General features: G+C 37.6%; 1 protein-coding gene across 2 annotated transcripts in view; it reads left to right on the top strand.

Moving 5' to 3' along the window:
* The window catches only part of PDGFD (platelet derived growth factor D), a 237,558-nt gene extending 225,911 nt beyond the window's left edge, over nucleotides 1-11,647 (top strand). For both annotated transcript variants that reach the window (XM_030835758.2, XM_030835749.2), the window contains exon 7: nucleotides 9,038-11,647. In XM_030835758.2, coding sequence (XP_030691618.1) covers nucleotides 9,038-9,163 — 126 coding nt within the window. In that variant the 3' untranslated portion in view covers nucleotides 9,164-11,647. The remainder of the gene's footprint in view (nucleotides 1-9,037) is intronic.
* Nucleotides 11,648-13,485: the final 1,838 nt, after the last annotated feature.

Below are 13,485 nucleotides of genomic sequence, written 5' to 3'. Positions count from 1 at the left end.
AACCCTTATTCATAATATACTATGTGGGTTGACAACAGTCTTGTTAGTATACACAGTCAAATGTATGATGCAGTAATTTGAGAGCTTACTTGGCTTCCTTATAGAAATATGATGGGATTCATTTACAGTGTATGACTGCAAATCTAGGTTATGTTAAGAAAATGCTAAGAGCCAAACTTTAATTCAATCAAGTCATTGAAAAATGAAGCAAGGTAAAGATAGCAAAATATAAATTGTCAGAAAAGATACATTGTTGGAGACTTTTTCATTCTCTAAATATGGAAATATTTTTCTTCCAGAAGTACTAATTTTTCCTAAATATGACTGAGTGCTCTGAGGAATCAGCTCTGAAATTATGCAAAAATAAACAAAAGTAAACCTAAAGATATAAGAGGAACAAAAATTTAAGGAGAGCAGTAAACTTTGATGATAATAACAAGGAATGCATGTAAGCCTTTACTGTGTACCAGACATCATTGTAAGCAATCATTAGCTCACTTGGCAGTTTCTCCACAATGCTGACAGGGGAGTGCTATTTTTATTCCCTTTTTATAGATGAGTAAACTGAGACCAGCAGTAGATTGACCAGCGTGACTTGGTCAGTAACTCACAGAGCCAGGACCTAAACTGATCAACTGTTTCTAAAATCTATATTCTTATCACTAGTAACACTGTGCTCTCTTTGTTAAAAATATATAGCACTTTATTGAAGATTAAAGAAACAGTGGACTTAAGGGGAGTTAGCACTGCTCTTGAAATTGACGTCAACCCTATTACTTCCTGATTTTGTGAGTCACTAAAGTTTAGAGATGCGGTTTTCATGTGCGTGAAATAGGACTAAGAAATTATATCCGATAATCCCGTACAGGATGGTTCTGGGGAATCACATAAAACGGTGCATATGAAGTGCATTTTGTAAGATGTGAAACATCTTTTTGAAATATGTCTAAAATATAAACTAAAGGATTTCCCTGGTGGCACAGTGGTTAAGAATCCACCTGCCAATTCAGGGGACATGGGTTCAAGCCCTGGCTTGGGAAGATCCCACATGCCATGGAGCAACTAAGCCCGTTCGCCACAACTACTGAGCCTGCACTCTGGAGCCTGTGAGCCACAACTACTGAGCCCACATGCCACAACTACTGAAGCCCACATGCCTAGAGCCCATGCTCCGCAACAAGAGAAGCCACTGCAGAGAGAAGCCTGCACACTGCAATGAAGAGTAGCCCCGGCTCGCCTCAACTAGAGAAAGCCCATGTGCGGCAACAAAGACCCAATGCAGACCAAAAAAAAAAATATATATATATATAATATGTATATATATATATATCTGTATATATATATATATATATATAAAATATGAAGCAAACACTATTGTTAGGAATTATTGAGTTGCTTTTCATCAGTATCCACCAAAACAAAGGAATAGATGGTGCTCCCTAAATAAAAATCTCACGCTTTATACAACCATTTTGTTATCCTGAAAACAATAAAACAATAAGTTAGGAGGTAATTTCTGAGCTAAATGAAAAGGGATACGTCATAAGCAGTATTTTCGACTTGGGAAATGCAGGAGGTCGGAGACCATAATAACTCTGCTTACCTCAGACAGACAGGGACACACGATTTTAGCCCTGCATAGAGCTGGTTTTCTTAGTCACAAGAATTTCTTACTCCACCCCACAGTTTTCAAAGTAAAAAAAATATCTGTTCTCATATCCAGAGAATGCTGTTGACTGTGTTCATTGTGTTTTATTTTTGTATGACCTGATGAACTCTAGATTGGACTTTGTCCTTTGTGTCTAAGAACGTGAATTTTGTATTGTTGAGTCATACCCTGAGGACAAATGCAGAATTCAGTAATTTGGTTCAAGTTAAAATAAGCCAGGAAGTGACAAGATCTCTACATAGTCTTAACTGTGAGGAAAAACATGTGAGTTCAGGCCTTTGATGCTTTATTTTCATCTTGACTCTCTGCTCAGATAGAAGTTGCAGTTTGATTTTTTAAATTGCTTATTGTAGAAACACAGAGTTAAACATACACCCAAAAGGACCCTCACCTCCCAGACAGTTAACTCTGAAGGAGTCTGAAGGGTCCTTTTCTTAGGTCTATTCTCGTCTCTGTACACAGTAGCTGCTACCTGTAAATTTCTGTTCACAATTAATATCTAGAAGGGGAAGCCCTTGATCTCTTCAGTCACATGAGTGGGTCTAAAATGTTGGCATATTTTTGAAACTGCTGTCTAAATCATGTCTTTGAAACATGTCATGATATTTTTACTTCTCAGAGTCTGCTGAGCTCTGTACAAAGTCACTCTGCTGAGTTCTGGACAAAGGGACAAAACAGCATACCTGTTTTGTCAGTAACTGCATACCTGGAACACACACAGCTGGCACACTTCCCCCAAACTCCTAAAATACCTTTGAAATGTGTCACAGTGACCACTCTGTCCCGTGCCCTGTGGAAAAGAGCAGGAGGCTTGTTCCATTTGCAGAAGTGGGGATTGCTTGAGCTCAGTCTCATTAGGGAAGAATCCTTATCCTCTATTCTATTAGTTCTATGTCTGTATTCTTAACTCAGAGAAATGAGAAACTGGTTTCCCCAGCTCCTGGTTGTAACTGATGAGATGTGAAATGAGTTTTCATGAGAGATGAGCACCCTTAAGGGGGTGACTAGAACTTGTCACATAAGCAGGCCTGTATGACTCCACAGATATTTCAAAGCTCAACATTTAAGGAATAAAATCCAAGAAATTAAAAATGTATAATTATAAAATTACCAATAATTAGAAATTATAAATAGAAGGAAGTTAGTATCATTGCTCTTTTCCCAGGTCATGCGACTTCTCCTGTAGGGCTCTGAGCATTTTTTCACTGTGCAATAAAATGTTACCATCTTATTATTTCCTGTTCTCAAAATTTTGTAGGTATCCTCTTAAAGTATTTTTCCTTTTTCCTATTAACCTTTCTATGCTTCTTGGAATATGTAGGATATAAAAAAATACTTTTGGTAGTGATTCTTAAAAAAGGGAAAGTTCCAGAAAACATATTGTGTAGACAATTAGAGGATGCTATTATTTTAGTTATCTTTCCTTAATAATGTGTAATGAAGGGATATTTCCTAAAAATATGGTGACCTTTTAAATTAATATTTACTGGTTTATTTTTTTATCGTTTGGTCTCCTGGCTATGTCCATTCAGTAAACAGCCAAAACCTTAGGAGGCAACAGAGAGAGAAAGATAGAAGTTAATTTTCTCTGTCCTTCCTCTCATGATTTCGTCACAATGCTGATATACCTGCACTATCTGGTAGAACTTTCTGCAGTGATAGGAATGTTCCATATCTGTACTATCCAATCTGGTAGTCACTAGCAACATGTGGTTATGGGGTATTTGAAATGTGTGTAATGCAAATGAGAAACTGAATTTTAAATTTTATTTAATTTTAACTAATTTAATGTAAATAGCTACACATGGCTAGGGGATACCATACTGAACAGCATAAGCCTAGACACATCTCTGTGTCTGGCATATTTACAACATCTAGAATCATTCCTGTTGCTCGAAAGAAATGACTTCGGAGGATTCTTTTTATTTTAACTTTACTTTAAGTATACGAATTTTATATTAAAAATTTTCTGCCCATTACAGTTTGAGTTAGAAGATGTAAGCAGATGTTTATATATATGAAACAAAAGATTAACTAGAGGTAATAAAATGTTGAGCTTTAGACTTGAGATAAAAGAATGGTACTTTTAATTTTTACATGTTTTAAGCATCTATCATTGAAACAAATTTCGGTAAAATTGCAAATTGAAACCAGTGAGACAGGAAAGCAATTTTTTTCAAAAGGTTTCTACTCTATGGCAAAGGCAATGAGTTTTGGGGTTATGATTATAACTAACCATAACAAAAGTCAAGAAAATCTCTTTTCTATTCTTTTTCTGGAAACAGCATTTCTAGAGCTTATATAGAGTCTCCCTGCTTCTTCCCCTTTCTCCCTCTTTGAGTGAGACCATGAGACAACGCTCTTGCAGGCCTTTCCTGTGTGTTCTTAGAAGAGACAAGACAATAGAGAAAAAAAATCACACAACTCAAGAGAGAAGATGTGGGCTCACATGGGAGGCCACCTAGGGCCAGCTACTTAAAACTCCCCAGGGCCTTGAGTTTGCTCACTTACTCCCCACGATAACCTACAATTTTGAGTTCCTAGACAGATCTGAAATTATATGATATCCATTCACCTACTCTCTAAATCTTATTTTACTGAAATTGTGTTAGGAATGTAAACAAATTGGTGGTTGAAGTGCTAAGTAAATGCAAACGAACAAAGATATATGATCTGGAACAGTTACTGTTTATAGAATGCTTATAAAAAAGTTTATTTGCTCTTCGGTAGTAATACCTGTGCTACTTATCTCTTGGGGATCCTGGTAGAATGAAGGCATCTGAAGACTGTAAAGCACTAGACAGATGTGGGTGGAATTTTCTGAGAATGTGGTTGGGCCTTCTCAGTTCTGACTCCCTTATGACCCAAATGACTCACTGGTGAAGTGATTCTCTAAGTACTATAAAGTGCATACATCCTTTCCCTTGGAGCTCTGGCTTCGCATTAGGCCTTCCTGCCAAAGTTTAGCAAACCTGCCTTGGGGTATGATACTCCCCAGGTAGACAAAGACCTATCTGTGACATGAATGATAATCAATGCTAATGAAGTGCTTTGAAACTTGGTGGCCAGCTAGGCTTCCATTATGTTTTCTGCAATTGGTGGGCTGAACGTGTAGTCATTAACCCTCTAAAGTGCTGTCAAAATCATGTACCTGTTTAGCGTTCTCTGAAGGTAGAACTGTGGCTAAATACACCCCAAAGTGCTCACAGAAAATTTCAATTATAAGTAAATGTTCACTTACTTTTAGAGGTCAAGATTGCATTTTGAAAATTCATGAGCATTGTATAGACCCATAGTATAACCCCCGCTTTGGTCACCTTCATACTTAGCTTGTCAGCAAAACAGTGCTGAACTCTGTTATTTGTGTCTTTCTTATTGAGGACTATGTCTCAGCTTCCCTTGAAACTATCACCTGCAAGATGAGCAATGACCCAGGTAGAAAATAATACGTTATCCCTTCTCAAAATATTTTTGCTTTTAGTCACTTTGGGTTTCAGAAAAGTTGACTACCAGCCCTTAAAAATCTTAACATTTTTCATAAAGTCTATAAGCATGAAAGAAATCAAAATGGAAGCAAAAAATATGAAGCTTTTTTTTTCTTAAGGTAAGAAACTATGTGTACTGAATGCCACCTGCTTTAGGAGTTGGGTAGAACCTTAAATAAACTCTTAATCATTCAGGTTTATACAATGCATGTGTCCTGAAATATGTACTTGTGTTCCTATGTCAGCCATTAATTTGAGAACTGTCAAGGCCTTAACAACCTTTTTTATATTCCCAGTAAACAAGAACTCAACTTGGTAGATAGCTTTTCTGCCTAGTATTGTTTTATTAGCGTAATAGCTTTTCGGCAATGATTCATTCAGTGGTTTATCGGCAACAAGGCGAGTAACCGTAGTTAAATATCTTTTGTGTTATGGTAATTTGCAAACTGAGAATCTTTGATTTTGTGTAGTGGTATGAAAGCTGCTGGCTCAGTCATTCTGCATTTAGTAAAAGTCAACTTTCCTTGGCTTCATGTGGTTTTCCAGATGGTGGAGAAGGGCCAAGATTGCCATTTTCACCCATAGGTGATAAGAAATGGCTGGCTGCTCTTCCATGGATTTTTATTTCAGTGTGTGTGCTTGCAGCTGCAAATGAAAGCTCAGAAAATAGGAAAGCATTTTGTGATGGTACCTATTAGTGTGTCCTTTGGCAGCTGTAATTAATTCAATGGTTCCTTTCCTTTAAAGGTGACCAGATAACCCATAGACAGTTTGCTTTCTCAGATAAAGGCTTTTCATTTTTCTTTTAACTTTTCATGCTCTCTCAAATCAGCTTTGCTTTCTTCCTCCTTTCAATGCTGTATACCTGAACCTAAGACTATTACATGGTCTGAAAGCTTTGAACATCAGTGCTGTGATCAGCCAGTAAAGCAGTCCAATTTCCACTTTGTTCAAACAACGCTTTCCTGTCTTGTCTGGAAAAGTGTCTGCCAATTCATTTTTCTCCTCTTATCAGCAAAACACATATATACTGTGCTCACAAGGCTTAATATAAAACACAGGGAAAATCCCTGAACAATCAGGAGACCAGTTAGAAAAACTGGCCAGGCTGTGCTCTCATCCCAAAGCACACACTTTCATTTGTCGTCAAAAGAGGAAGCAAATCAACAGAGCACTGATTTTATAGATATCAGTCATGGCAACATATTAGGCTTTGATAATGGTCTTTTTTAAACAGAGAATATTTATCATATGCTCAGCTTCTTAGGAATCATTTTGTTACCCTGAATATTCCAACTCCCAAATCTGGTTTATAGGCTGGACAACAGTGACTAATATTAGAGAAATTCTTGGCAAAGTTGTAGGAACCCAACCCTTAACCCCTTCCAAGGCATTTTGACCAAATACGGCACAATAGGGCTTTCATATCTGTCATGGGCTGGGTATTTAATACCCCAAAATGCAATATACTCTTCATCCATTGCTTTGGTTACTTTTTTTTTTTCACAGAGACACAACAGCTTTTATTTTCTTTAGAGACCCAGCAGGAGAGCACATGGGAGCAGGGAAAGGCAAATGTCATTGCCATTCTGCTCTCGATACTTGAAATTTTATTTCACAATCGTGAAAGCCTTAAAAGTGATGCAAAGCATAGGCCACTTCATTTTGGCCTCTGCTTTATTTCTTGGCTTGTTTTGTTTTGCCCCGTCTGTTTGTTGGAGGTTGGGGTAGAGGAGATGCAGGGAGGACACACCGTGAACATACATGCCCATACTTCTGCACTGGCAGCATCACCCACCACGTTCACCCAGGTACATTCTTTAGCAGCTACTGTGTTCCCAACATGCTGCTGACCTGCACAAACAAAATTTCAATTTCCAGGTAAGGGCACTAGTTAGGCCACATGGAGTCAAATACTGGTTACACCAGTCACTGGCTCTGTAACCTTAATCTCTCTCTTTCCTTATCTGGGAACAAAATTAGAAAAGTACCTATCTCATAGTATTGCAGTGACATCCAAAACATTTAATAATTGCAAAGTCACAACAGAGTGTGGCATCTAGTAAAAACTCAATAATGTTAGTGATTGTTTTTGCTATCCTTGTCCTCAAGGCACTTGTAATACAATTAATAGAGAGAAAGCATTATACGTCATGTGAACTTATGTGATACATAGTGTAAGTGCAGTAGAGTTGCAGGTAAAAAAGATAAGTAGCTATCAAAACTGGCATCTGGACTACCTTTACTACAATCAAGTAGTTTTGAGTCTTTATGCCTCCCTCATGAACTCTCCTGGGGCATTCCTTCCCACCCAACCCACCCCAGTTTTGTATTCACAATATTCTTTTGAAGCTCTTCTACAAATGGGACTCGGTATTTCACTCTGTGTTAGCAGAGTCCAGGCTCCTTAGCTTTATTGAACATTGAACAAATGACCTGCCCCACAGAACTCTTATGGAACAACAGGGCTAAATGCTAAAGTAAAGGGGACACATGAGGACTGAGGACTCTAGGCCTAGTGTCCTAATAGATGGTTTTGGTTTGTTTATGACTTGAAACAGGTAATGTGAGGATGAGAAAATTGCTGGGAAGACAATCCATAGTAAAAATTTGTGGGGATGCCATGAAAAGTTATACAGCCTTGAAAGCATCTAATCTTCATCTAGGACCAACGTATACCAAGCATCAGGTCCCCATTTCAGTTCACATGTGTGCCTGACACAGCTTTGAGACACAAAAGGAAATCGTAACCACATTGGAGAGGTGTTGGGTCCTTGGGTTCGAGTGTGCTAGAAGCCTAGAGGACAAAAGCCCTGCTCCAGCTCCAGGTTGCCAGAAGACTCTGGCACCTGGCCTCCTTTGGAATCTCAGTTCTCCTGCCTATAAATTGTGAATAAAGACACCTTCTCTACTGTGTGACAAGGTTTGTCTGAGGGCAAACGAAATAGTGCATCTGTGCAAATTCTTTGAAAACCATAAAATGCTACATAATACGTGTAGCATGTGGTGTCATGCAGAGTTTAGAGTCTAAAAGGGAAAGTAGAACAAAATCAAAAATAAAGGCTAACAGGAGCTTCAGAATATAAAACAAGAAGCAATTAAACTGACTGTGGAGTGTATAGAAAACCAGTATTTGTGCATATGATGGCAAATATTGACTTCAGTGAAGGCCACACTAGGGAAGAAGAGTTAGCTCCTATTTAAACTTAATAATTCAAAAAATTACATTTAAACCTATTAATGTAAAAAATTACAGATATACTTTATTAATTCAAGAAATGTCATACTGTTATACAGGTATTAATGTACAAAGATCTTAGTGGAGCATGATCTGTTTCGAATTGTAATAGGTATTATATCTTAACAAATAGGTAAGAACATACACACATTTTCAGTTATTTATGGCCACTGATGACCTTCGTCAGGGCAAAACGTTTTACATCAAGCAAACATTTAGCAATACCAGCATATTATGTTCATGACTTTATTCGTTGTCTAAAGAGATAATAATATGCTCAGTATTATATTTATCCATAACACATGCTTTGGTTAGAAGAATCCTTATGATAATATTTGGGACAGCATTTGGCACAAAGCAGCCCCTTAGAAAGCTCTCAGTAAATACCTGCTCAGACACCTGAAGTCATCGTGGTACTGCAGGTAGGTAATGCAGGAGGCATTACTCTATGATCAGTGAACTCCATTACTTTAAGGAGTTGATGATTGTCTGTAAAAATATTTATATGTGTGCAATCTAAGAGCAAGCATATAGCTTTCATTGGATCCTCAAAGGCCTAAGAACCAGTTGTCATAAAGAGAATAAGTGGTATGTAGTTGAGTTATACTCCAGGCGCTTTCTAACAGGAAATGCTTTTTGTCCTAGGTGTTAAAGTTTGAGCCTGGCCATTTCAAGAGGAGGGGCAGAGCGAAGCACATGGCTCTCGTTGACATCCAGTTAGATCACCATGAGCGGTGCGACTGTATCTGCAGCTCAAGACCACCTCGATAAAAGAATGTGCACATACTTACATTAAGCACGAAAGAACCTTTATTTTAAGGAGGGTGTGGTAAGGGACCCCTTTCCCACCAGCAACCGAACTTACTATTAGCTTGCAAAGCAATGAATACAAGTGGCTGCTGAGTTTCAACCTAGCTTTGTTAGTGCCATGAGTAGAAAGGTGTATCATCAATCTCTATATCCAAGAATATAGGATTGCATTTAATAATAGTGTCTGAGGATATATATGTATATATATCCATGTCTCTGTGTAAATACATCATATGGTTTATTCAGTATATATAACCAGGTACACCAGAGCTTACATATGGTTTAATTACCTAGACCCTTAAAATCTGACAAAATAAGGGACATAGTAAATACATGGAACATGTCTTTGAAGATTTGGAAGATGAATTTATTTAAGTTTTGAATCACAAAACAATTTTGGATCTTGCTCTTTTAAAGAAAGCACCGTGTATATTAAAAACCAATAAACGAGATTTTCTTATGCATATATCTTAATTATAAAAAAAGAAAAAATATGGCTTCTGGGAAAAGCACATTCCTAACCATTTTTCTCACGAGATGTACTACATACTTGGCTATATAGACAATAATTACCTGTCTCCAAAAGCATGTCATAATAATATAAGTGCTTTAGAAATAAAGCCATTAAGGCTTCTTTTTTATGTGTCTTGCTGACACATGCAAATTCATTAACACCTATCTCCAAAAAATTCTCACAAGGTTTATTATTATAGTTCTATAAGAGACGATTTATAAGCTATAGCAGAATTGTTTCTTTTCAAAAACCTCTCCACGGAAGTAACTCCTTTGGAGAATGGCATGAGGACTCTGCATGAGCCTTTCAAAATAGTGTTCATTGAAAAATGTGGGCAGTTGAAAGTCAAAAAAGTGAGCATTGAAATATTAACATAACTGGGAATCAGATGGAATATTTGAATGGGATCCATATTTAATAATGGATACATACTCTCCAAATTATGCCAGTTAATTTTACGTATCTTGCTTTTGTGTTTCTGTCTCTTCAATATACAGACATGGATTTACAGTGACATTTTATATTTGGCAAGCCATTATGGACTATTTATAGCCTAGAAGCTTTTGTGTATTAAAACAACCCAGTTTTATTGATGTAGATTCCTAATCATGTACTCACTCACCATTCAATTCAGATGAAGTCCTGTTTCTGAACTAAGTGAAATTAGATCTGGGGTCTCTGGTTCTTTCCAAATCTATGGAGCTTGTTCTAAGAAGCCACACTGGAAATTGTGGGTGCACAAGTTCGGCCCTGCTCTACAATAGGAAGTAGTCTTTGCACTGGGGGTTATTATTGGTACTTAGAGTAATTTTTCCTCCCCGGCTCCTTAATGTCTGTTAAGACCTCAGAGACTGACTCCAAGCATGTGATTCATCATTCTCCAAAGCATGTCTCTTAAGAGAGTGACACTGAAATCAAGATAGCTCAGGGGCTGCTCAGAGAGAATGACAATTTTCTTCTCACCTTGAAAGCAAATAGGAGAGCCAGTTTCTTCCCTGAGTCCAGGGCCCTACTGACTACAGCCAAGTTGAGTGAGGGCTATGTGACTGGGGCTCATTAAGTCCCAGTGTCAGAGGAGTGGCCTAAATATACTTGGATTTCTGAGCGTGGTGCTTTCAGGACCAAGTTCTCAACCATCCTTAGGAGCTCATTTCTGCTCAGCTCTTTGAAAGGCCAATGCTTATTGAAGATGTTCCTTCAAAAATTCCCTGAAAGCGACCAGTGTTTTTATCTCGGGGGATGACTGGTAAAAATACTCTATTGCTGAGTTGCCCGAAATCCCAGATCACAATCAGAAATAGCTGAGGCAGACCCTCTAGTAATCAGGAACCACTCTTCCCCTTCATGCCTCTTACAAGTTTCCAATGAAAACATAGCCTTCCTGTACCAAAACCCAAATTTGTGTTATATCACTCTAGCTTGTTCAGCCGTAAGTATGAAGAATTAGAGTGTTCTACCCAGTTTTCAATAAACCTTCCAGGTTGCAATAACCAGGATGGTTTTCAGTTAAAGCCCCATTTGTACTTTTTATTTATTAGCTGAAATGTAAGCAGGCATATTCACTCACGTCTTTTTTTCTTTCCTGAGTGTTTTATTAAAACTTCTCCCTTGGTTATCTGTTATCTATTGCACTTCTAACATGTAGCCAATAAATCTGTTTCACTGCCATCAAAGGGATAAAAAGCTCACCGTACAAATTACATTTCAAAATAAATCCTAATAAATCCTCATTTCTGCATGGCTCACACACCTGGAATAATGCCTTCTTTTCAATATGTTCTTATAGGGCAGAGCACTTTTGTAAGTAGAATTTTTCATGTTTTTTGTCATATCAGTAACATGCAGCTTTTTCGTCTTGTAGCATTTTCTATAACAAATGTAATATGCCTCCTATCTTCATGAAAAATAAATATTGCTTATGAACAAAACTACTCCATTATTTAGTACTCAACTGCAGTTTTAAAAGGTGCACAATGTTACAAACTTACTTCCCCAAACACATGCAGCTGCTTGGAGTGACAAGATTGGGTGATTTCTGCAGGCCTGGTTTTTCTAAAATAAACAGTATTTTAGAATGTTGTTCCCTGAAAACAGGCTTTTACTTTGTCCCTTCCTGAAGCCACCGGAAACCGGAAATTAAGTGGGACTTGGGTTTTGTTGTTTTCTTGCTGCTGTTGTTGCTTCTTTGTTTGACTGTTTGTTCCCTGCAGGCCTTTTAATGAAAGATATTCTCCTCTGACATTCCTTACTTTGGAGAGTACACAGCCTCTCTCTCCTTGCGGACCTGGAATCAATAACATTATGTCCACCCTCACACCTTTTCCCCTCTAGATGGACACCCCAGCTGGTGGGCAAGTGTTATCAGCTCAGTTGTTTATAATCAATACTTTATTTCATTATTTGGAAACAAACCCCCCCAAATAATGCCTGAACCTAAAGCGTACATTAAAGTGACCAAAAATATTTTAAAATAATAGATTTAAAGATCATATGTAGTTTTCCTTCATAACACGAGTGCTTTCAGCTGGACAGTATATTACGAACCATCTCAAATCATGTGAAGGCAGATGATCAATCTGGTAGCATTTGTAAGGATTCCTGGGAAGTGATCTGTGGGAGTTGGAGACTTTTCCTCCCAGCAGGTGGGGGGCTGCAAGTATCATAGTGCATCAGAGAGAAAGCTAGAAGGCCTTGGGTATAGTGACAAGTCTGCCACTTTCTGGACCAGTTTAGGGGCTACACTCCTATAGAGTTTGGTGTGTGACGTGTTGGTGGGGGGCAGGGGCGGTGAGAGTGGGGGCGCAAAAACTGAAGAGAGCTCTTCTCTCTGCAAGAAATTTTGCTTTTGCTCCTAGCTCAGTCTTCATCATCATCCCACTGGAGACAGGATGACAGCGGCACAGGGTTGGATGAAACTCTGCCACTTTATTTAGTTTAGTGGTTTTGAGTTTGGGGAAAGGGAGTAGAGACATGTATTCTGTGGCAAGAATCAATTTTACTATCGGAAATACCAGCTAGTGTGTGAGTCAAAGTATGAGGAAAAACGGGGAAGGATGTAGAGTAGTTTATTTAGCTAACCTGGATTTTCATGTACAAAAATCATGCTAGCCATATATATATAAACAGTATTTTAATGCAAATACATTAAGAATTTCATTTTATTTCCTGAAAGGTGCATGTGTCCAGTTTTATATTAGTAACTCAACAGATGTCCAAAGTTTTCATATTCTCCTAGGGTCCTCTGATAGAACATTAAATTAAATTCATAGATTAGTATTCATGCCTGAAATTCTAGGCAATACAATTTTATTTATTGACAGCTCTGATCAAATATGCTAGAAGAGAGAATATTTATAATTCACTGGTTTTATTGACATTCACTTAAATTCTGTTGTTTTTTAATGATCAACTTACTTAAAGACTACACAGGCCTTTAGAACTTAACATAATACACTGGGATATCTCCCGAATATCATAGTTTATCAACAATGGATAAGCAACTAATCACTTAATTTAAGACCTTGTGCTTGATGTTCACATTATAGTTCAGAATTTGCAAGTTAATTTTTATCTTTTTTAAGTAAATTTTAATTCTATAGAGATCTCTAAAAATTCTTTAGTAGATCGCATTAGAACAGAGGGGAGCTGAGTCCATAATAAAGGCTAATATATTCAGTGCAGCAAGTTATGGGCCAAGAAATCTTCATTTTCTAATAAAGCCATTTGATTTTCTAATTATTTTAAACTGTTGAATACTGGTTTCCAGGCT

The sequence above is a fragment of the Globicephala melas genome, chromosome 8 (genome assembly GCF_963455315.2).
Source record: "Globicephala melas chromosome 8, mGloMel1.2, whole genome shotgun sequence".
Taxonomy (NCBI): Eukaryota; Metazoa; Chordata; class Mammalia; order Artiodactyla; family Delphinidae; genus Globicephala; species Globicephala melas.
Note: the sequence above shows the minus strand (reverse complement) of the source record. Positions and strands in the feature narration are given on the sequence as shown.